Raw genomic sequence first — 25,094 nt, 5'->3', positions numbered from 1 at the left:
TACTTAAAATACAAACATATATGCACATTTTTTACAAAATATCTCAGAATAATAATTTGAGGTTGATGGCACAAATAATTTATTTCAATTCTAAAAAAAAAACTGTGATTCATGTCAACAAGGAACCAAATTGATTTGCATTATTTTTTCTTAATATTATTGGAAGCTTCTCTTTGATTTGTCGTAAGTCATTAGATGGCTTATTATCAGTGTTTTTTTTTTCTCCTACCTTACGTTTGTTATTTATGCATGGCCATATTGAGTGTTACGAAAGGGCATGGTTTTCTACTTGAAGTTATATTATCCATCTTAACCTTAATTTCTACATAACTGATAAAATAATAGTGAGTCTGGATACAAATTCTTTAACTTGTATACTAAGAGAGAATATTTAACAATGGATGGGTAATACGATCAAACAAGCGTCATTTAGTTAATTAAATGCTCTAATATGTCAACTTATCAGATTTTTGTAGGTGCAGGGGTGGAGGTAGTCACTTGCATACCTTTTGCTGAGTTTGGTATTGGTCTCTGATTCACTAAAATGGTAAAATCATTGATTTAAAGTACGAAATGTGATCAGTGAAATGAGTTGCAATTAAAAAAACAAAAAATATATCAATCTATAATATAAATCTCACCTGTCTGTTTAAATGTATGTGTGTATGTATGTTTGTATGTCTCGCAAAAACTTTCGACAGAGGTGGCAGATCCTGAGAAGATTGGTATCATTTTGAAGCTCGATGTCTCGGATGACAAATTTTTAAAAAATTTGTTTTTTTAAAATCAATTTAAGTAGGGGGCTACTAACGGGGACATAAGTTGTAGGGGTATTATGAAGGGAGATGAGTAGCAAGATGTTTGTTCACATTACACTTGAACTTCTGCATATCAGTACAATTGGAAAAGCAGAATCCCGGAAGGGAGTTCCAAAGTCTAGTAGTTCTGGGGAAGAAACTATTGGAGTAAAAGACTTTCTTACACCTAGGGATCTCTACTGTAAAGGGGTGGGACTTAGTTGCTTGTCGGGTTTGTCGGGGGTAGACACATCAAGGAGATACAAGTGCTTGTATTTTGTCTAAGCATTCACCATTAAAGTAATTGTAGAACAGGCAGAGGGATGCAACAGTTCATCGATGGGACAGAGGCTGAAGCCTAGATGACAGTTCAAGACCTATCAGGTTGGCGACTCTCTTTTGAACTCTGTCTAGGAGTGAGAGACAAGCAGCAGATGCACCAACACAAATGTGACAACAGTACTCCATACATGGGCGGATGATGGCCTTATAGAGGTACAGGATACTTTGAGGCATAAGTAGTTTTCTAGCACGGTAGAGAGCCCACCTTCTTTGAAGCAGCCTTGGCAACACTCTCAATGAATCTATTCCAGTTCATGTTCCCTGTAAACGTTAGGCCAAGGAGTTTAAAGGAAGTACTTTCAGGTAATGTGTTCTTGGCCATTGGTATTGGTGGTAGAGAAGGTTTCTTGTAATTATTGAAGGGAACAAGCTTAGTCTTGGCAGCATTGAATGTGACCATCCATTTTTGTCCCCATTCCACTACAGATTGGACGTCATTTCCTTAGATATGTGTTCATTTGTTCTTTTTGTTTGTTTTTTTACACAGTGGTCACCACTTATCAAGTCCTGGAAGCCACTCAGGGATAAGGGTTATTGCAAGTACATTACGTTAGTGTGGAGATTTGATGAAGTGTTTACTTAAGGGGGCGGTTCATTAGGAATTTGTTAACGTTGGACTTGAAGACATCCAAGTTGTAGTCAGGTGGGAAGCAGGCAGACGGAACAGAGTTCCACGGGCGTGCAGTTCTTAGAAAGAAGCTTTGTTCATGGAATTCGTGTTTTGATTTAGGCACAGATAAAGAGTGAGGGGAATTTTTCACAGTGGATTCAGCTAGACGGGTGTTTTTTGTGAAAGATTGGCGAGGGGGGACCAGAGATTGGAGTTCAGACGAGCACCTGTCATGGACATAACGATAAAACAAGGATAGGCTCGCAACGTCTCTTCTGTGGGAGAGAGGTTGCAGGGTAGAGAAAAGGGCATCCCCCACTAAGCCACGAAGTTTATTTTGTACTCTGTCAAGGCAGGATAGGCTGTTTTTAGCAGCTCCTGCCCAGATATGGCAGCAGTATTCCATCCTTAGACGTACTTGGCTTTTATATAGATAGAGAATTGCATCAGTAGTGAGATATCTTCTGGAGCGGTAGAAGGATCCCACCAACTTTTCAGCGACCTTCGCAACAGACTTGATGTACGTGTTCCATTTCAGATCAGGAGTAAAGGTCAAACCCAGAAGCTTGTCAAAACACGGGGCCTCTCCCAGGCGAGAGCCATCCATCCCAATTGATGCCAGCTGGGGATTAGAGCGTTGATGATGTAAGGATAGGAGTTTGGTTTTAGATGCATTAAAGGTAACCAGCCACGTCTTCCCCCACTGAACCACACGCTCGAGATCAGAGGAGAGAGAATCAGAGAAAACTTTGTCATTTACAGCTTTTGATGTGTTGCCGTAGATGGTGGTGTCATCAGCATAGATGTCAACGAATGATTTAAGTATGTGTTTAGGGAGGTTATTGATGTAGATCAGGAAGAGAGTTGGGCCCAGGTTGGACCCCTGAGGGACTCCAGCATTAATACTGCAGGCCTCTGATTTTTGTCCATTGACCACTACTCTCATGAGCATATCGGAGAGAAATGATTTAATGATTGAGAAAACATTTCCAGTTATACCGTAGCTGGAAATCTTGTGAAGTAGACCCTTATGCCATACCTTGTCGAAGGCTTTTGATATGTCAAGAGCAATTGCCCTAGAAAGGAAGCCTTTGTCAAGAGATTCACTAATCCTGTGAGATATAACCGTCAGCACATCTGCTGTAGATCTTGCAGAGCGGAAACCATATTGTGTGTCACTAAGAAGGTTGTTTCTGCTGAGGTGGTTGACTATTTCTCTATTTAATATGGATTCCAGCAACTTACTCATAACACACAAGAGACTTATTGGTCTGTACTGAGAGGGAGATGAATTATCACCTGAATTCTTAAATACAGGGCAAACTGATGAGGTCTTCCAAGGAGTCGGAAAGCACTTCTCCTTAAGGCAGCGCTTAAACAGTTTCGTAAGTATGGGAGCAAGTTCTGGTTGAAGATTTTTTAACACTGTAATTGGGATGCCGTCAGGGCCAGTTGCTTTACTGGAATCAAGGTTCTTGATTAGCTTGGCGAGCTCATGCAGGGATATTTGTATGTTACCTAGCTTGTTCTGTGTTATAGGAGGAAATATGGGGAGTTGATGGCCTTCGTCGCATAGGGTAGAATTAGCTGCAAAGTTCTTTGCAAATAGTTTGACCTTGTCTGATGCTGACGAGATGACCTCTGGTCCATTGATAATTTTCCCTCATATCTGTTATAGAGAGTGGTGTCATCAGCAAATATACCCATCCCCGAAACAATTTTATCAGGGAGGTCATTTATGAATATCAGGAATAATAAAGGTCTAAGAATACACCCCTGAAATATAAAAAATTTGGCCAAAAACATTGCTTCCTTCACCCTAAACTCGGACGTTTTGTACAGGGAGGAGTCGATTTTTTTGGCTGACATTTTAGCAAGTCATCATCACCTTTGGATTTAATTTCAACGCTTTTGACTTCTGGTCACATCATATAGAGACATCGGCTAAAGACGTCAGATTTTCTTTCACTTTCTTTTCCATCTTTACGGCACAAGTTCGAGCCTGCTTGCCTACTACCACTTTTCTTTTGCTCAACACACACCTCCAAACACCCGGGCAACGCCAGGCACCCAGGCTAGTTTAATATAAAAATGTATATAAATAAGTCCTCCGAAATCGAAACTTTCAGTAATATAGACTAAAACCTTTTGATATTCTGTAGCAATAATCTGCGAACTTCGACAAAACATAGCCACAGAATGATATATTATAATGGAAACAATAATTTAGTACAGAAACTAATATTCTTTTAAAGAAAACACCATTTCGCCTGTAATATCGACTTCGATATTTATTTCAATTTTTTCAACTACGATTCCTGACAGGAATTTGGTAGGAAGACAATATATATTCGACAAATTATGTACACAATGGTATATTAATTTATTTTATCTTGGATAATAAATCTGAAGACGTGTTTTTTATGGGTAGTTAAAAATTGGGATAACGTCATTGTATTCCTGGAAGACAAGGGAATTAACTGTTTTGGCCTTATTAATATTGAATTGCTTCCCTTAGACCATTTCACCTGTAATGTTAACTACGATATTTAATTTAGTTCAACCTTTTTCTTTCAATATCTACTTCGCTCACTAATCTGATTTAGTTAGTAGTAATTAAGTTTAACTTATTTTAATTCATTTTAAATTAAGCGAAAATATAATTTTTCATGACTTTATATTATTCCATTTGAGTAAGTATAAATTAATAAAATAATTGTAACAAGTCATTAGCGAAATTTACCAATAAAGAAGCTTACTTAAAAATAATCTTGCTAATATAAGAGTCTTATATTAGCAAGATTATTTTAAAAATTTAACAAAAAAAAACATTTTATGGTATTGAATTTAATATTCGTCTTATAATAAGACGAATATTAAATTCAATACCATAAAATGTTTTTTTTTGTTAAATTTTTATCTTACGCAGTATTCTACTTGTTCCTTCCTTAGGTAAGCCATACATTATACTTTGAAAAAGACCAAATACAATTTTTGGAGGCCAAATTGCTTCAAAAAAAGGCCAAATTTGTACAATTAGGCTTTGAAAGAGCAATTTGACAACCCTGAACAAAAATATGAGACTGACCTCCCTTTGATGTAACCTCCGAGTATCATTATAATAATATACGATCCTTGTAATGGTGCGAGAAAGCAACTTGTAATTTCGATGTACAGCGATTGTTTACCAAACAGAGAAGTCAGTGAAATGTTATGTAAAGAAACTGAACATTAGAAAAAAAACAAGGAAAAAGAAGAAAAAGATTGTTTACCCAGAGGTGCAGAACTGAAGGAGTAAATTAATAATTGTTTCTTACAATGTTATTTTATTATTTGTATTGAACTATGTAGCACAATATTACTTTCTGAATATTTATTAGTATTAATTTATCTCATTCGGGTCAATTTTATATTTAAAATACAATGGACAGTATTTTTTTCATAGAAATGTTAATAAATTCATATTTGCTGCATGTTATTGGTTTTTCCATCAGAAAAACTAATAAAAAAACATCAGCTTTATCAAAACTTTAATTAACTGTTTGCGATTTCAACTTTTATTGTATCTTGCCTCATTGTTCTCATGATTATCTTGAGACGTAGCTCTTACATGTGATAGATGACAGCTTCATTGGAATTCTGCCAACATATTATTGTGTTTGCTTTTGTTTATGATTTTTCTACACGATATGACAACTTTGTGAATGCCTTTTATTTTGCTTTCTGTAAAGCAGCATGCAATTGCATTTAATTGCAGCATATTGCACATTGTCGAACAATTCTAAGATCATTATCAATTCTGCCATTGCAAAAATAAATGATATGAGTAAAGACTGAATGTTTATTATTGGAATTGTAAGTAATTATTGTATATGCTCTGAAATTTGTACCCTAATTTTCATTGAGCTTATAATTTAAATAATATAATATAGAATTTAAATAATATAATATAGAATATATATAAAAAAGTTATATATTGTCTATATAAATCTAAATGTGTGTGTTGAAACGATTAATCAGAATCGGAAAAAATTTAGCCTAATTTCTGATTGTGTATACACACTCCTCAAAAAGAAAAATGAGATTCAGCCATTTTTTACTGTAATATTTGTTACTATAACTAATAAAACAAAAAAGAAATGAAAAACAAATATGCAACAAATAAATGTCAACCTCTTCTATCTACTTGGATGTTTATTTGTACTTAAACTTATTTTAAAATGTGGTGTTTTTAGGTTGAAACAAACTTGGTGTTCAATCTGCTGAGTTAGGATAAAAAAAAATGACTGCTCCATAAGCCCTGTGCAAGACCTTTAGTAACTGCTCAAAATTGAAAATTAAACAAATGCTAGTAGAAACACAGCAAATAAATGTCAACAATCGAGCAAAAATGTGATGTTCTATCGGTATTTTTTTTTAATTTTCAATTTTTGAGTGATTAGACAAACTTAAAAAGTTAGAATGGACTGGAAATGATTATCATTGTATGTTAAATTTATGTGCGAAACTGCTTTCTTACTCAAAATTCTAAATAATTGTTCTTTTCTTTCCACCATATAATCATCTAAAAAAAAAATAGAATCTTATTTCAGGTGAGTGATTTAGATAAAGGTGTTGACCTATTTGCTATAATTATTATTAATAGTATTGTTATTTTTATCTGTATCTTGTTTTTCATTTGAAAGTAACTCAAATCAATCTAATAGCCAACTATATTTTTATAATTGTGAGAAAAAATATGACCATTTGTTCATAGTGGAAACATAGCAAATAGTTAATAAAGATCCCCTCTTAATATTAAGAATAGTTTCCTAAATAGTAACATTATTATGTAGACATTCATTCTTGACATTGGATGGGCTTTGTTAACTAATCTATTTCTACATTGTTTTCTTATTTTGCATACCAATTGTTGATTCTTTTTGTTTATGTAAATTTCAAATAGCTTTAACGATGAACTAATCCAATTGAGAATTTTCAATTAATCACAAGGAAAAGATTTGAGAAAAATATTCAAAAAGATCCATTCTTATAATATATGCCCCCCTCTTCCCAAATGTATCGTTTATGTTGTGCAGACATAATATCAGGGGGGAACAGTCATTTGAACATTTTTAAAAAGCATCAGATCTCTAATTAAATGTTTCAAAATTTTAACAAAATCTGTAATCATACCAGAATCAGGAAAAATTTTGGAATCACTAATATATACTTCTATAAATTTGTGTTTTTTGTCTATTGATATTCATATTAAAAACCTTTTTTTCTACCTGTGATATTCGAAAATCTGTGAAGTAGGACAAACCCATTATTTTCATCTTATTTAATTGTTTATAGGCTGTTTAAAACCATCCATGTAATGTTTATAATCCACCCTTTACTATATTAATAATAACAGAAAGATTGTAACACTTATTAGGTTGTACAGTACACTATTACACGTCAGTATTGTACGTAAATACAACTGTAACACTAGAGAATTAAGCAAATATGTACATGCAACAAGTTGGTTACTGTGGCAATACACATACAACACATACATATGTAAAAAAAAATCGATTTGTAAAAAGAAATTACAAGTTAAACAAATAAATAATTAAATAAAATAAAAAAAAGGCAAGTAGAGAGAGAAAGAACCTTTACAATACGTATTTACATATGAAACAAAAATTAAAGTTTTTATCTGAAACAAAAACTACAAAATAGAAAGGCAAATAATTAAAATAAAAAATCAATATTTTTTGTGCTTACCATGGAAGAAGAAGATGTCAACTTGGATGATGAAGGATTCTTAAAAGTGAATGATTGCTTAGGCTACGAAGACGACGATGACAACAATGATACAATGATAATTTGACTGCGCAATTGATATTATGATAATGAAGGATTATGATGGATATCATTGCACAGCCAATGACTGCTTTTATGACTCTTTTGAAGTTGAAGGCACCGTATCCTCTGGCACCGCCTCCTGAACTTTGGCTGCAAGAACTTTTTTTGACGCTCAAAGAACATGGTTATCAGTAATTGCCATCGTTCTTTCTTCATTTTCTCTAAAACAACCTTTTATGGCTGCATACCACTGTCCATATTGTTGCAGAATTGCAGAGACTGTATCATATCATCATCATATTCCCATGAAAGGAACGTGATTGCATCTGTTTCCAAAATGAGCTAGTTTCATTCATATTAAAAACTTGCTTGAGAAGATATTCACCCTCAGTTATAATATCTTGGAATCTATCATGTACATATTCCTTGGCAGCCTCCTTATCTGCTAAAGCAGTTTTGTTTCTGGAATTTGGCAAACCACCTTTTACTAGCGACAAACTGTGCTTTTTTTTGTTGATCAACTAAATAGGCCTGGTTGTGGATTGTCAGTGTCTTCTTCATTTTCTTCCATTTCTTCATCACTTTCTTGTGGTTCCTGTAATTCCTTGGCAGCATACACTCTGTAAAGTTTCTGCACCTTTGTCTGGATCATGTTCGTATTCAACAGAATATTTTTCTTTCAATTTTTTTAAATATAAGTTATCATACTTAAATTATTTTTTTTTTTACATTTTATTACTGTTTTATCCTTCCTATAATATAAATAATATTTGTAATACACAATTTTTGATATTTTCATTATTTTTAATATTTGATTATCATGAGTTTGATGGATTTATGGTGGAAATCTGCAACATTAATATATTGAAAACCTGTGAAGTAGCAAATTCATGATAATCGAACTGCGAATTAGCAAGGGGTTACTGTATTTAAAAAGAAAATACAACTTTGTTATATATGGGTCGTGGAATTGCATTCATCTGCAAAATATCTAGTTAATTTGCATATTCTGTTAAACATTCATTTTAATTAATTCCATATTAGTTTTTTCGGTTTTCTTGTGGGATGATCATCTTTAGTTAACTATTATGTGTAATTGTATTCATGCAGATATTCTACATGATTTATACTTGTGTAATATTTGCATAAAAAGGTTATAGTAAACACAAACCTGTTTCTATATATATTTATGTATGCATATATTTTTTTAAAAAATTTTGCTTACTAAACTCCTCTGTCAGTTTTAGATCTACAGACATAAAACCTAATATATAGGGTATTCGAACCCATGCAAACCTTTATATTTGGGTTTTACTGGGGGGGAAATCGGTGCAAAAGTGTGAAAATCAAAAAATGGAATTTGCCAGGTGAAGGTCGAACAGCAGCATTACGAATATGCATGCGTAACGTAATAGCTATTAGTTTATGTTTTAATTTTTAGCCTCGCAGCAAACATGTCTTCATAGCTCAAGCATTAACATCAAAGGTAAAAGTAAATCATAAGCTAAACATTTTGGTTTTGATTCTTGATGGTGGTGCACAAGTCATTTTTTTTTTTTTTTAAATCATTACAATATATTGGGTCCAATATATTGTCATAATGAATATGAAATCTGCATTAATCAAAATATCATATTTAAGTGTATTTTACAACCGGGCAATGCCAGACGTCCGGCTAGTATGTATATATATGTATGCGTGGAGTTGATGTAAATAACGGATGCATAATGTGAGTTTTAAAGACAAACATTATTATTATTAAAACTTAATGAATTAAGAGGAAGATTAAATCTAGACAGTATAGGAAGATGTTAGCAGAAGAGACTGTATTGGTTTGGTCACACTGAAAAAAATAGATGAGAGTTTTGGGTGAATAGATGTAAACCAGATGAGATAGCAGGGTTATTTGACAAATAAACATCAGGGGAAGGGAGAAAGATGGCTCATCAGGGGAAGGGAGAAAGATGGCTCATCAGGGGAAGGGAGAAAGATGGCTCATCAGGGGAAGGGAGAAAGATGGATCATCAGGGGAAGGGAGAAAGATGGATCATCAGGGGAAGGGAGAAAGATGGATCATCAGGGGAAGGGAGAAAGATGGATCATCAGGGGAAGGGAGAAAGATGGATCATCAGGGGAAGGGAGAAAGATGGCTGCAAAAGTGTGAAAATCAAAAAATGGAGTTTGCCAGGTGAAGGTCGAACAGCAGCATTACGAATATGCATGCGTAACGTAATAGCTATTAGTTTATGTTTTAATTTTTAGCCTCACAGCAAACATGTCTTCATAGCTCAGGCATTAACATCAAAGGTAAAAGTAAATCATAAGCTAAACATTTTGGTTTTGATTCTTGATGGTGGGATGGTGGTGCACAAGTCATTTTTTTTTTTTTTTTAAATCATTACAATATATTGGGTCCAATATATTGTCATAATGAATATGAAATCTGCATTAATCAAAATATCATATTTAAGTGTATTTTACAACCGGGCAATGCCAGACGTCCGGCTAGTATGTATATATATGTATGCGTGGAGTTGATGTAAATAACAGATGCATAATGTGAGTTTTAAAGACAAACATTATTATTATTAAAACTTAATGAATTAAGAGGAAGATTAAATCTAGACAGTATAGGAAGATGTTAGCAGAAGAGACTGTATTGGTTTGGTCACACTGAAAAAAATAGATGAGAGTTTTGGGTGAATAGATGTAAACCAGATGAGATAGCAGGGTTATTTGGCAAGTGAACATCAGGGGAAGGGAGAAAGATGGCTCATCAGGGGAAGGGAGAAAGATGGATCATCAGGGGAAAGGAGAAAGATGGATCATCATGGGAAGGGAGAAAGATGGATCATCAGGGGAAGGGAGAAAGATGGCTCATCAGGGGAAGGGAGAAAGATGGATCATCAGGGGAAAGGAGAAAGATGGATCATCAGGGGAAAGGAGAAAGATGGATCATCAAGGGAAGGGAGAAAGATGGATCATCAGGAGAAAGGAGAAAGATGGATCATCAGGGGAAGGGAGAAAGATGGCTCATCAGGGGAAGGGAGAAAGATGGATCATCATGGGAAAGGAGAAAGATGGATCATCAGGGGAAGGGAGAAAGATGGATCATCAGGGGAAAGGAGAAAGATGGATCATCATGGGAAGGGAGAAAGATGGATCATCAGGGGAAAGGAGAAAGATGGATCATCAGGGGAAGGGAGAAAGATGGATCATCAGGGGAAAGGAGAAAGATGGATCATCAGGGGAAGGGAGAAAGATGGATTTAAAAGGAATAAATAAAACCTGACCAGAAATAGCTCAGTTTGAAAGTGAATTTCTCAGAGTTGATGAACAAATGCCGGTATGTAGATCTCACCTTAAACAAAATATGATGATGATAATGAGAGTATTGCTTTGTTATATTTCATTAAAAGATAATACAGCTATATAATCTTACATATAATAATACAGCTATATAATCTTACGTATAAAGTCATCTTGGTAGATTTTCAAAGCCAGACCAAAATAGCATGGCACTAGTTTGAACTATGGGTTTTTATATCTAGGAGAGGTAAGTAAAAACTCAATCTTTACTAATTGTCTTCGAAAAATGTTTCCATTAATAATTAATTTTTGATCTTATCGGTCTTAGTAATTTTGGAATATTTTAATTACTGCGACATGATAAGTAGATACAATTGGTTTTATTTGAAATTCAATATTTCGATTTTTATTTATGAAAACAAGTTTTTAAGACAATTAGTGAAAATTGAGTTTTTAGTTATCTCCTCTTGATAAAACCCGTGGTTCAACTTAGTGCCATTTAAGCTGACAAATCAACTTTTGCTTCTGATTAGCCAGTTTTCATTTGTTATTATTGTACTATGTTAAGTGGCAATATAAGAATGTACTTGGCTACAATTTGTTCCAAAAATAACCAACTATAACCAAAAATTATTAAAGGAAATAATTAATTTGAAATTGAAGCATATAATAGGATTTATTATCTTAAGTTAAAAAATGTGCAAATAAAAATTAAAAACTAATTAATAACATCCCTGCATTCTGGGTAACACCGGGTAGCTATTAAATAGATCAAATTCATAAAACTTGCCTTTTTAAATTAACTATGGAATTTTCATGGCTTATACGCATATATTTTAATGTTTATTCCTTTAAAAAAATATAAAATTAATGTTTGTTTAAAGACATTTTTTTATTATTATTCTTTACAGGAAGTTGATGACAAGAAAAAAAAAGAGAATCCATTTTTCTTGCAATCATTTTTCACTGAAAAGGTTTGTATTTCTTTTTATCGTTGTTTAAAAATTTCTCACAAATTTAGCTGTCAAAATCTATGTAACTAGTTAAATTCAGAGAACTTGTGCCAGAACTTCCACCAACAAGGCACTACCACCGTTGAGCAAGGGAAGTAGCTTACAAGCCAATGTGCTCAAACAAGCCATACGTTTCTTATTTGTCAACCAATATTTTTAAACAATTATGTGAATGTAGAGAAAATAAAACAAGTTTTCCAACGATTTTAATTCCATGTGTATTTTTACGTTGCATATTTTTAGACTCAAAGTTAAAAGAGAAAAATGTTCAAAACTAATGATAACAATTGAAAACTGTTTTTTCTTGGAGTTTTAAATTTCATATTATACATAATCAAAGAATACAAAACGAGTACAAAAACAAACATGATTGTCTTTAGAATACGTTCGAGACAATCATTAGTGCATAAAATCATAAAATCCTCTCGACATGGCGCTACAAATAAAACTCATCAAACGTTATAATAAAATTAAGAGAAAAAATCTGTGGAATAGTAGATGTCATCATTCCTGAAAAAAAAAGCTAATACATGGAGCTTGCTTGTGAGCTAAAGGGAAGAAAATTAAGGTAATATTTATAATTGTTAGGAGCACTAGGAATCGTTTTGAAAAGAACTGGAAAAAAAAGACTAAAAGAAATTGAAATCAAAAGAAAAGTTAATACCATACAATGTGCACAAGAAATCACTTGAGTACAAAAACCAATCTATATAAGCAGACAACACCAACCACAAGCAAGCTAAAATACGACAAAATAAAACTAATATGTATATACCTATTGTGTGCGTTTTTAGGTAGCATTCTTTCATTTCATGTCAAACATAGCAGCATTCTTCACTTTATTATACCTTTTCTTTATTTTTTTCATTTTTCTAATCTTTATTGTGTCAAAATAAAAAAAAATTATATTCCATAAGTATCACTAACATTTTCGATTCTTCATCAAATCATCTTTAGGTGACAAAAAAAAAAAAACAAATGATAAAAACAAATCAACAAAAAACTTGAGAAAAAGAAGAACATTTCAAAAATCAGCAAAAAAGAAAAACGCATGTGAAATCAATTAAACGTCAAAAGAACAAACCAGTGCAATTTAATTTAAATATTAGGATGCCACAATTAGTTTAACATAGTACAATTCATTCTGGTATCTCAGAATTTAAATTGTTGACGTTTTCCTATTACGGAATTAGTTCGTTCTTTTGAATTAAAAACTATTTTTAGTGTAAGGGATATAACTCTTTGTAAACCAAACTAGAATTATGCCCCTTGCTTCTCTTAAAATCGTTTAAAATTGGTGTTTTTGTATAAATATAATTCAATGCAAACATTCATTATAACTCAGACGCAGCAATAATCATGTTTAGTAACTAAAAATGATTTAATTTAGCTTGATTGCTAATTCAAAAATATATTTTAATTGTTTGTATCTCAATGAATTGATAAAATTTTAAAAGGTTTTTTAATTTAAATTAGAAAGTGTTTCTTTTTAAAATGGCTTGAAACTCCTATAACAATTTATTTAAAACTAGCCTAGGTGCCCGACGTTGCCCAGGTGTTTGGACGTGTGTGTTGAGCAAAAAAAAAAAGAAAAAAAAAGTTGTAGTAGGCAAGCAGGCTCAAACCTGTACTGTGAAGGAGAAAAAGAACATGAAAAAAAAACATGACGTCTTTGTTGTTGCGCCCATCGCCAAACCGGAAGTCGTGAAAGTTTAAATTAAGGCTAATCAATCAAAAGGAGAGAATGACTTTCGAAAATATCGGCCCCTCCTTGTAGAAAAGTGCCCAGTAGAGGGTAAAGGAATTAATGGTTTTAGCCAATTTTTCAATATTTGTCGTCCGATACCAATCTCGTGAAAATCCGTCACCTGTTCCGCAAGTTTTAGGCAGATTATACAAACATACATACATACATACATTTAAACAGACAGGTGAGATTTATATTATAGATTAACGATCTTTTTCGTTAACAATCTGTTTCATTTGCGTCATCTGTTTTAATGTATTTTATTTTTAAACGCATTAGTGAACAATTGAGAATATTTGTAAATTATAATTTTTTTTTTTTTTTTTTGCTGTTTCACCTCAAACAAGGCACAGGGCCACTTAGTCATGAATGGCTACTATTTGAGACTAGATTTGCAGGGATACTATTTATGGAGTTAGGCAGCAAAATGTCTGTTCACATTACACTTAAATTTCTGTATGTCAGAACAGTCAGGGAAGCAGGGGTCTGGCAGGGAATTCCAAAGTGCAGCAGTCTGAGGGAAAAAGCTACTCGAGTAGAAGGCTTTATGGCATCTAGGGATCTCTACAGTGTAGGGGTGGGATTTTGTTGCTTGCCAGGTTTGTTGAGAGTATTGTCGTCGATGGGGTACGAGGGGCGTGCAATAAGTAATGCCCCTGACCCACTTCCCATAGTAGTAGAGCAACGAAACTTTAGGAACCACCCAGAGTTATGCATTTCTCCCATCGTTTGATGCAGCTCTGGAGACCGTTTTTGTAGAACACCCCAGGTTGGTCCTCCAATCACGACGTGACTTCAGAAATCAAGGCTGCATCATCTGGGAAACGCTTTCCTTTCAAAAACAACTTCATGGCTGGGAAGAGGTGAAAGTCAGATGGTGCAAGGTCAGGAGAGTAGGGAGGATATGGGAGGATTTCATAACCACACGCCCAAGCTTCTGATCTGGCGACATGCGAGTTGTGGTCCACAGACTTCCGGGCATGTTTGAATTAACGATGCCAGCGTTTTACAAGGTCATATGATGGGGCATTATCACCATAAGTTTCTTTCATTTCATCAAAAGTCTCCGGTGGTGTGTGTCCTTTAAATTACAAAAACCGGATCACTGCTCGACATTCAACAGGTTCCATTTCACACCTGACTCAGTTCAAACACCTGTAAAACAGAAACCACAATTAGTTCAGAGCTGTAATTTTCCACATAACCTGTAGAGATATAAATCATTGCACATGCAAAATTTCAGCTAGATCAGACAACTGGAAGTGGGTCAGGGGCATTACTTATTGCACGCCCCTCGTAGTACAGAATTAGTGCAGGAAACAGGGAATTCCAGTCTAGGAATCCAAGGGAAGATACTATTGGGGTAGAAGGCTTTCTGGCATCTAAAGACTTATCAAGGCCTGAAGGCCACTCATGGATAAGGGTTATTGCGTGTACAGTAATTAATGAGATAGTATTGTAGTAATCATTAGTATTAGGGGTTTTGATAGAGTGTCTTACTTAAGGGGGCGGTTTGTCAGGAGTTTGCTTATGTTGGACTTGAAGACATCCAATTGTAGTCAGGTGGGAAACAGGCAAGCAGCAGAGAGTTCCACTGGCGTGCAGTTCTAAGAAAGAAGCTTTGCTCATGGAATCTACATTTGGATTTAGGCACAGATAAAGAGTGGGGAAGATTATTGACAGTAGTTTCAGCCAGACAGGTGTTCCTCGTGAAAGATTGGCGATGGGGGACGAGGGATTGGAGCTCAGACGAGCACCTGCCATGGAAATAACGATAAAACAAAGATAAGCTCGCAACGTCTCTTCTGTGAGAGAGAGGTTGCAGGGAAGAGAAAAGGGCATCCTCCACTAAACCACAAAGTCTATTTTGTACTCTGTCAATGCAGGATAGGCTGTTTTTAGCAGCTCCTGCCTAGATGTAGCAGCAGTACTCCATCCTTGGACGTACTTGGCTTTTATACAGATAGAGAATTGCATCAGTAGTGAGCTATCTTCTAGAGCGGTAGAAGGATCCCACCATTTTCCCAGCGTCCCTGGCAACAGACTTGATGTATGTGTTCTATTTAAGATCAGGAGTAAAGGTCAAACCCAGAAGCTTGTCAAAACATGGAGCCTCCCCAAGATGAGAGCAATCCATTTCAATTGATGCCAGATGGGGATCAAAGCATTGATGATGTAAAGATAGAAGCTTGGTTTTGGATGCATTAAAAGTGACCAGCCACCTCTTACCCCATTGTACCACGTGCTCAGGATCAGGATTTTCATTTACGGCCTTTCATGTGTTGCCATAAATGGTCGTGTCATCAGTATAGATGTCAACGAATGATTAAAGTATGTGATTTGGGAGATCATTGATGTAGATCAGGAAGAGAGTTGGGCCCAGGATGGACCCATGGGGGACTCCAGCATTAATACTGTGGGCCTCTGATTTCTGCCCATCAACCACTACTCTAATGAACTTAGAGATTTAATGATTAAGAAAACATTTCCAGTAATACCGTAGCTGGAAATCTTGTGAAGTAGGCCCTTATGCCATACCTTATCGAAGACCTTCGATATGTCCAGAGCAATTTCCCTGGAAAGGAAACCTTAGCTGCAAAGTTCTTGGCAAATAGTCTGGCCTTGTCTGATGCTGACGAGATGACCTCAGGTCCATTGATGATAGTTGGGATAGAGCACACTTCTGGTCAAGATCCTGTTTGCTATTTGCCAGAACTGGTGGGAACCAAGCCGCTGCTCAGTTACTTTGTATTTAACAGAGTGAGCATATAGCTCTCTTGCATGTTTTATTACTCTTTTACAGTGGTTGCTGGCAGTCCTGAAAACAGCTTTAGTCTCAGTACATCTATTACGTTGGTAGCTATGGAAAAAGTGATTTCTGTACGCAATGGCAGCAGCACATTCAGGGGAGAACCATGGCTGGCTGTTAGGTTTTTGCTGGAATTTTTTGAATGGTATGAATCGGTCTATGCCTACAATTAACCATTCGGTCAGATCTGATACTATAGAGGATACATTCCTTTTTAAACATGGAATGCAGAGGTAAGTCAGATATATGAATGTACGGAAGCTATCCCAGTCAGCCATAGAGTATCGATATACAGTACGGTGGAGAGGTACGTCTGAAGACTTATGACATTTCATTTTTATCTTAACTGATACAACGGAGTGGTCAGAGGATCCCAGAGGAGATAGAACGGAACATGAACATAGCTCAGGGGAAGTTGTGAGGAAAAGGTCTAGAAGGCTTGCACATTGACCGGGTGTATCGGGCACACGGGTGGGTTCGTGAACAATCTGAGTGAGGTCATAGGCAATGGCAAAATCATGACAAAACCTCCCCTCATCATCGGTTTTATTTGAGTGGGTCAGCCATTCCACATTATGGACATTGTAGTCACTACAAATGTGAATGTTAGCCGAAGGATGAGCAGACAAGATGTGGTCAATTTTCTCACATATGCTCTTAAAGATAGTAACCCCACTGTTGTGGGGGCGATAGAGGGCAAATATAAATGCAGTGATGTAAGCTAGTGCAACCCAGAAGCACATATAAGGTAAATTAGGGTCTTCTCTGGAGATATCCCTACCACATGGAAAGTCATCTTTGATGTAGGCACATATTCCATGCCCATGGCGATCTTGGGGGTCAGATTTAGATGTTAAGTTGGAGTATCCTTTAATTATGAATTCGTCTAGAGAAGTGGTTGGCCCTATGCCAGTTTCACTTAAAAAGAATATGTCCGGTTTCGTCTCCTGTAATTGTGTTTCAACCTCTGCTCTGGAAGGTTGGAACGTAGACCTCTGATGTTGGAGAAAGAGACCTGGTAATAGGGGTCTACGTTGGAGGATGGGGTTCTAGGTTTATTCGTGTTTCTTTTTTGGATATTTGTCATGATTGTTGAGGTTTTGGGGTTTGTGGAGCAGGTCGGTAGACTTGGTTGGAGCAGGACAGAGAGGGAAAATAAGAGAGAAAAAGACGAGAAATTTTTTTTTTTTTTTTAAGAAGTTAGAAACATCCTTTGTTTTAGATCAATTAAAAAGGTGATGAGATGTAAAAAATGACCAAAGTCGAATCAAGATCTGGCGAGTTGGGTTCAAATCTGATTGTATCTTTATATTCTCTTTCCAACTGATAATTTTAAAATGGGAAAAATATTGCCACAAGCTCTTATGCAAAACATGATAAAAATGTATGAAAGACAACCCATTCACCAAATTCCACAAAAAAGCAATTTTAATTTTTTTTTTTTTTAAATTGAATTAGGAGAGCAATCACTTTGTTATTGTCTATGTCAAAAAAATGTTTTTAATTCAAATTAAGTAAAAAAAATTTCACTGACTATTAGAAATTAATATTAGGGAATTTATTAATTTTTTAATCTTAAATCAAAACAATTTTTATCAAATTTAGGATGTCCTCAGATCATTAAGGATTAGATATATATCTTTATTCCAGTTGAAAGATTTTAATGTATTTTTGACTCCGTTTTTACTAAAGGTAATGAAAAACAATGTTCACTAGGTTTGATAGGTAAGTTTTGCACATGTGGAGCATGCAAAATATTTAGGGTTTTGACTAAAAGAAAAATACTTACAAATGGATGCCAGTGGAAATTCTGTGATTGTCGGTCATTGAGTTAAATATGTAAAGGATCTTTTTAACAAAGCTGTCTGCAAATAAGATAGCTTATAATGTTATTGTTTGTTTTTGTTTTTTTGGAACATTGATGCATTAAACTGTTTGTTCAATTTCGATTTCCATTCAACATTTCTATAAATAAAATGGAGTTGTCTCCCCTTTATTTTCGTCATGTGCTGTATAAACACCGTGTCCCACTACCATTTGTGCTATTGTTTACAAGTTGCATTTTATTTCATTTTATTTTTTAAATTTTTTTTTCAAAGTTCTTCACTCCAACATAAAGCCAAACTTGTTTTGAAATATTCACTTTTAAGGCATAAATTTTAAGTCAATGCAGCACATAAATTAGTGTAACTTTTCTATCGTTTATTTCTTTTTTAAGTTTCCAAATAAAATACCTTGTATTATCATGTTTTGTGGTTTCTTTTTAGAATAACACCCCTCAGAATAAAGAGAATCCAGATTTTTTCAAGGCTCCAACTGCAACTGTTTTATCACCTTTCATGGATCCTTTTTCTGGTTTTAATCAGAGTTCAGGTAATCATTTATTAAACCTCGATTTCTCATTTTTAAAATAAATATATATGACGCATTCGGTGGAGGAACAACGTAACCTCCATTTGATATTCTTCACAAAAAAAGAGAAATTAAATGTTCGGAGCACAATGGTACTTCTTTAAGTCTTTAAATAAGGTTTAATGATTGTGTAATAGAAGAAATATACTAACTATTAAAATACAAAGACAATCTTGCAATATCATTCTAACGTAAAGTATAAATTTAATCAGATATAGTTATAAACCATATATAGATCAGTGATGTGAACAATACAGAACATAAAAACACTTTCTATTGAAGATGTTGATATGTCTATGCTAAATAAAATTACATAAATATACAAATTGTTGATTTGCAAGTCTGGAAAAATCAAAACAAATAGAACATAATTAGGAAGAGAATTTAAAGAAAATCTATGGTCTTAAGTATCCACATTTAAACAGGTGTATATCAAATATTTAAAAAGATTATTTTCACATAAATAGTTTGAATTCAGCAATTTTTTGTGATTAGATTCTTCTTAATATTTTACACATTTTGCAACAAAAATATAAAAATTTCAATTTTTAGCGCTTACATCATTCTTCCACCGAACGCATCATATATAGAGAACTATTAGAGAAAAATCATCTGATTGTGTTGTAGATTTAGTTTTTAAACTCTTCTTAATATTTTCAATGCTAGATTTTTTATAGTTTCAATTAAGTATAAACTTCTACTTTTCCTCTTCAGTAAAGTAGTTAAACTTAAAGGATCCCAACTTATCATAATCTTTGTTTTTAGTTTCATCATTTTTTTTTTGTATATCTTCGAATTTGACTTTTATTCATAATGTCCAACTTAAGGTATGAAGAAAATAAAAATTAAAAAGGAAAAATTTCATGACTTTTAAAAAATTGGAATATATCCGTTTCTGTATATACAAGTTTAAAAAATAATAAAAATAAAAATAAATGTTATGAAATAATATTTAAATTGAATTGAATTAAAAAGTTGTACAAAATATTCTTAGATCATTTTTTTTTTAAATTTTAGAAAAATAAAAAAGTTCTATTTATTAATCAGAAACATCTTCCTTTTGATTTTTGTCAGATCACCAAAGTTAAGCAACATTGGGTCTAGTCAATAATATGTGACCATTTTGGAATACCAGATACCATAAATTTGCCCAAGTATATGAGAGAAAATAGCTTTCCTTTCTTGAGTGATGGCTTAAAGTAGCATAGACTAGAATCTTTATAAAACAACTGTTCAGGAAGAAAGAAAATAACAAAATAGCAATTGTTCCTTAAGTTGCTTGAGTCTTCATGGACTTAAGCAATATTGGATCAGTAGAAGTGCAGTTGGTGTTACTAATCTAGTTATAAAAATAGAGTCGGATTGTTTAGATTTAAAATTGTGCTGCTTATTTAGAATCTAACCTATTTTCAAAACAAAAATATAAAAAAGATCTTTTAAAACTTTATGATCTACATCCCTGTCATGGAATAAAGATGTCATATTCCAAAACTCACATAAATTTATCAAGTAGTTTTTTTTTAACTAATAAAATCAAATTTATGACTATGCGAGACATGTTTTAAGTCATCCTGTTTAAAAAATAAGGGAGAGACAACTTAATTCAGACTATCGAGATCAAAATCAGCTTTGTAATGGTTATAATTTGTGCTAATCATTAATAAATCACTAAAAATAGTAAAAAAAAAATGATTTTCTATATGAAAACAAAACTACTTGATCAATTTATGTGATTTTTGGAATAAATATGACATCTTCATTCCATGACTGGTACGTACATCATAAACATTTTTCTGCAATTTAGTTTTTTTAAAATAAGTTTAATTTTAAATAAGCATCAAAATTGTTTTATTAAAAATAGAAAATATTCAAGTGGCAGCAGCAGCGGTGACAGTCATTGTTGCTGTGAATAGAAAGACTATTTCTCATCCAAACACATAAAGCAATTATAGCACCAACTAAAACAGTCATTAGGGCTCTTCTCTCTCTCTTCATTCACATATCCTCTGATGACTACAAAATACCATCTATAATATAAATCTCATCTGTCTGTTTAAATGTATGTATGTATGTATATCTGCCTAAAACTTTTGACAGAGGCGACGGATTTTCACGAGATCAGTATTGTTTTGAAGTTTGACTCTTTGGACAACAAATATCGAAAAATTGGCTAAAAACATTAATTCTTTCACCCTCAACTGGGCACTTTTCTACAGGGAGGGGTCACTTTTTTCGCCAATATCTTCAAAAGTCATCCCCTCTTTTCGATTGACTAGCCTTAATTTAAACCTACATCACTTCCGTCCGGTTTGGTGATGAGTGAAACAACAAAGACATCACTTTTTTTACGTTCTTTTCCTCCTTCGTGGTACAGGTTCGAGCCTGCCTACTATCACTTTTTTTTTTTTGCTCAACACACACCTCCAAACACCCAGGCACGTCTATATATATAAAGGCGAAATGGCCGCAAGTGTTTTTGTATGTCCAAGAAAGGCTTTTTTTTTGCAGAGATTCTCAACAAGATTACTATTATGGGGAACTTTCCTTATACTTCCTGGATGATGATATCTTTAATTTGCGAATGGACGTCATCTCTATCTTTATTTTGATGGACTTTTAAAAAATTCCCTCCGTCCCGTTCTTTCCAGTGTTTGTTTGTCTTTTTTGTATAGAAGTGAAACTGATTCAAGCAAACAGCAGCGCCTTCTGGCCTTCCCTAGGACGTCCAGAAGGCAATTAGCTTTGATCGATGTGGGGAAACCCTTCATATCAGACAACTGCTATTCATTTTGCCACTGCCAGAGTTCCCCCCTTTTTTGGGGAGAGCTGGTTTTTTCAAACATTGTGGGGAAACAAATATGACAGAGAAAGCTGAAAGCCAGAGTTAAGGTGTGATTTTTATCCGCTATGGCGTTATGGTTGACATTGCTAAATTTGAACTCTTTACACTTCCGCTCACGGTATGGCATAGCGGTAAGATGTCAGCTTTTCTTTTACTTTCTTTTCCGCCTTCGTTTCACAGGTTCGAGCCTGCCTGCTTCCTCTCACTTTTTTTGTTTGCTCAACACATACCTCCAAACACCCAGGTAACGCTGAACATCCTCGCTAGTCTATATATATAAAAGCAAAAATATGTGTGTGTGTGCACTTTTTGTGTATGTCTGGCAAAGACTTTTTTTGGGGGTGCGCTCAGTTGAGTCACTCCTTAAAACTTTTTATATACTGTCTAAAGCATAATATCTACAAGTTACAAATGGGGGTCTGTCATTTTAATTTAGCCGACTTTTACGCGCTATTTTCGAGATTTTTTTCAATCGCCGCATTTTCATTTTGCTTTTCAGTATAAAAAAGCGAAACTATGAAAACAAATTTGTGTTCTCGACCGCTGTGCCGGCTTGGCCTTTTGGCCAAGATCAAATCACTTTTGTGTAGTATCTGTTCTGGCAGGTACTGCAATCAAAGGTCTTATATGTGGGGGCAACTCCACATATAAGACCTTTGCTCTTGTAGCAATCAGTTATTGGTCAATGTAGGAGAAACCCTTCATACCAATTGTCACTATCCAGTTCCCCCTCTCCTTCACTCTCCACATTAAAAAACAGCCTTGTGCCTAATTTGCTCAGTGGGGAAGCAAATAAATACCGGTCCTGTGTGCCGAGATGTCCAGAATTGATCAATGCTGGGGGGAAAACCCATCATATCAGACAATTGCTATTCATTTGGTGGGAGAAACAAACAAATACGCAGAAACTGGCCTGCAGCGCCAAACTTAATATGCGTGATGTTTGACCTTATTAAATTCTCGCACCTGTCAATTTCACTTTATAAACATTAAATTAAGACAGTTTTCATTTCCTCTCCCCTCATGGCTGAGCTGGTTAGGTGTCAGGGTTTTTTCCCCTTTCTTTTCCACCTTCACATCAAGGCTTCGGGTTCAAGCCTACTTTCCTACCAAAATTTTTTTTTTCTTTAACATCTCCAAACACCCAGTCAACATTTTTTTTTTTTTTTGTTAAACAGGGTTGTTTTGAGATATTAAATCTTTTATTTATTTTTTGAGATATTAAATCTTTTATTCAGGCAAAAAACTAAGGACCCAGGCCAACTCTACCCACCCCCAACACACATCCCCCAAACACCCGGGCAACACCAAGCACCTCCGCTAGTGTATAATATAAAAGGCAAAATGGGCATGTGCATTTGTGTATGTCCGCGAAAGGCTTTGGTCGGCGAGCTTCTCACGTCAGTTACATTCCGGGAGAAGTTTCCTTATACTTCCTAGATCGTAATATCTCAGATTTGCAAACAGACATTGTCTCTAACTTTATTTTGATTGAGTTTCAAAAAATTCCCTCGTTTCCAGTGCTAGTTTGTCTTTCTTGTATAAATAAAACGAAACTAATCGAAGCAAAGGCATCTGCCTGGCTTTCCGGGTTGGGATGTTTTGAAGGAAATTAGGTTTGATCAATGTGGGGGAAACTATTCATATCAGACAATTGCTATTTATTTGGACACTGCCAGAGTTCCTCCTTTTTGGGGGAAGCTGGTTTTCCCCAACATCATGGGGAAACAAATAAATAAATCGGCAGAAAGTGGGAAGCTTAACTGGCCTCCAGCTAGGCATTCATTTCTGCACGTGCGTGATTTTTAACTTAATTACCAACTCATTCATGTCACTATCCGCTATCGCGTAATGGTTAGTGAGAAAGACCGCTCTCTCTCTCTCTCTTTTTTTTATTTCGTCTTTTGTCACCCGACCAAAAATTAATTACCAACTCTTTTTTTCACCTTCTTTTCCTCCTTCGCGGTACAAGTTTCAGCCTTTCTATTTTCTTTAACAACGCCTACAAACACCCGGGCAAAGCTAGGTACCCCTGCTAGTCTAATATATGAAAGGCAAAATGAGCGCAAGCATTTGTGTATGCTCACAAAAGGCTTTTTGCGTCGGTTAAATTCCTGGAGAAGTTTTCTATTACTTCCTAGATCATAATATCTCAGATTTGCAAACAGACATTGTCTCTATCTTTTTCTCAATCGAGTTTTACAAAATTCCCTCGTTTCGAGTATTTGTTTGTCTTTTTTGTATAAATAAAGCAAAACTAATCGAACGCAACCACCAACTCCCGGCCTTCAAGCCGGGTAGTATATGTTCTGTAATTGGTCCTTGGTCAATGTAGGTGAAACCCTTCATACTAAGACCATTACTATTTATTTGGATACTGCCAGAGTGCCCCCTTATTTGAGTTAACTGCCCCCCCCCATTAAAAACTACCTTCGTGGGAGGTTTAAAAGCAACGCCATTTCTGCAAGTCATCTTTTTGATTGACTACATTAAATTTGAACACTTTACCCTTCCGGTCACGTCATGGCATAGAGGTAAGACGTCAGGTTTTCTTTCACTTTCTTTTCCACCTTCGTTTCATGGGTTTGAACCTGCCTGCCTACTACCACTTTTTTTTTTGTACTCAACACACACCTCCAAACACACGGGCAATATCGGATACCCTTGCTAGTCTAATATATAAAAGGCAAAATGGGTGCTAGTGTTTGTGTATGTCCGTGAAAGGCTTTTTGCATCGGGGTTCTCACGTCGGTTAGATTCTGAGAGAAGTTTTCACATACTTCCCAGATCTGATATCTCAGATTCGCAAACGGACATCATCTCTATCTTTTTATGATTGAGTTAAACAAAATTACCACCATGGTGTCATCTCGGGTGTTTGTTTGTTTTTTTTCATATAAACCAAAACTGTTCGAAAAAGCGGCAAAACATTCTTGGCCTTCAGGCCAGGATTGATGCTTCACTTAAGTTAATTGGTCCTTGGTCAATATAGGGGAAACCCTTCATACTGAGACAATATTTATTTGGATACTGCCAGAGTACCCCCTTTTTTGGGGGGAGCTGACCTGGTGTCTTATTTGCTTTCACGGGGAAGCAAATAAATACCAAGCATTTAAATCATTGTATGTTCAATTGACTATGCTTAAATTCGACGCACATAACTTCCGCTTGCACGATGGCAATATCGACTAACGCATTACATTTTTTTCACCTTCCTTTTCTCCTTCGCGTTACAGTCTTCTACCACTTTTTTTTAACACTTCTCTTCACCCTGTTGTTTCTCCCCCACCCCACCAGGCTGCTTTTTAATTCCACGATTACTTTACCATCACAATACACCCAGGCAATGCTGGGTACTCCCTACGAGTTTCTTATAAATCC

The 25,094-nt window shown here is 34.9% G+C and overlaps 1 protein-coding gene across 2 annotated transcripts in view; it reads left to right on the top strand.

Moving 5' to 3' along the window:
• Nucleotides 1-25,094, top strand: part of LOC145284916 (uncharacterized) — a 106,439-nt gene that overhangs the window by 73,525 nt on the left and 7,820 nt on the right. For both annotated transcript variants that reach the window (XM_080134010.1, XM_080134011.1), the window contains exons 15-16: nt 11,802-11,864; nt 18,727-18,832. In XM_080134010.1, coding sequence (XP_079990136.1) covers nt 11,802-11,864; nt 18,727-18,832 — 169 coding nt within the window. The remainder of the gene's footprint in view (nt 1-11,801; nt 11,865-18,726; nt 18,833-25,094) is intronic.

This window comes from Euprymna scolopes, chromosome 9 (assembly GCF_053919585.1).
Source record: "Euprymna scolopes isolate OS-2025 chromosome 9, ASM5391958v1, whole genome shotgun sequence".
Taxonomy (NCBI): Eukaryota; Metazoa; Mollusca; class Cephalopoda; order Sepiida; family Sepiolidae; genus Euprymna; species Euprymna scolopes.
This window is presented reverse-complemented; position numbering and strand designations above follow the sequence as displayed.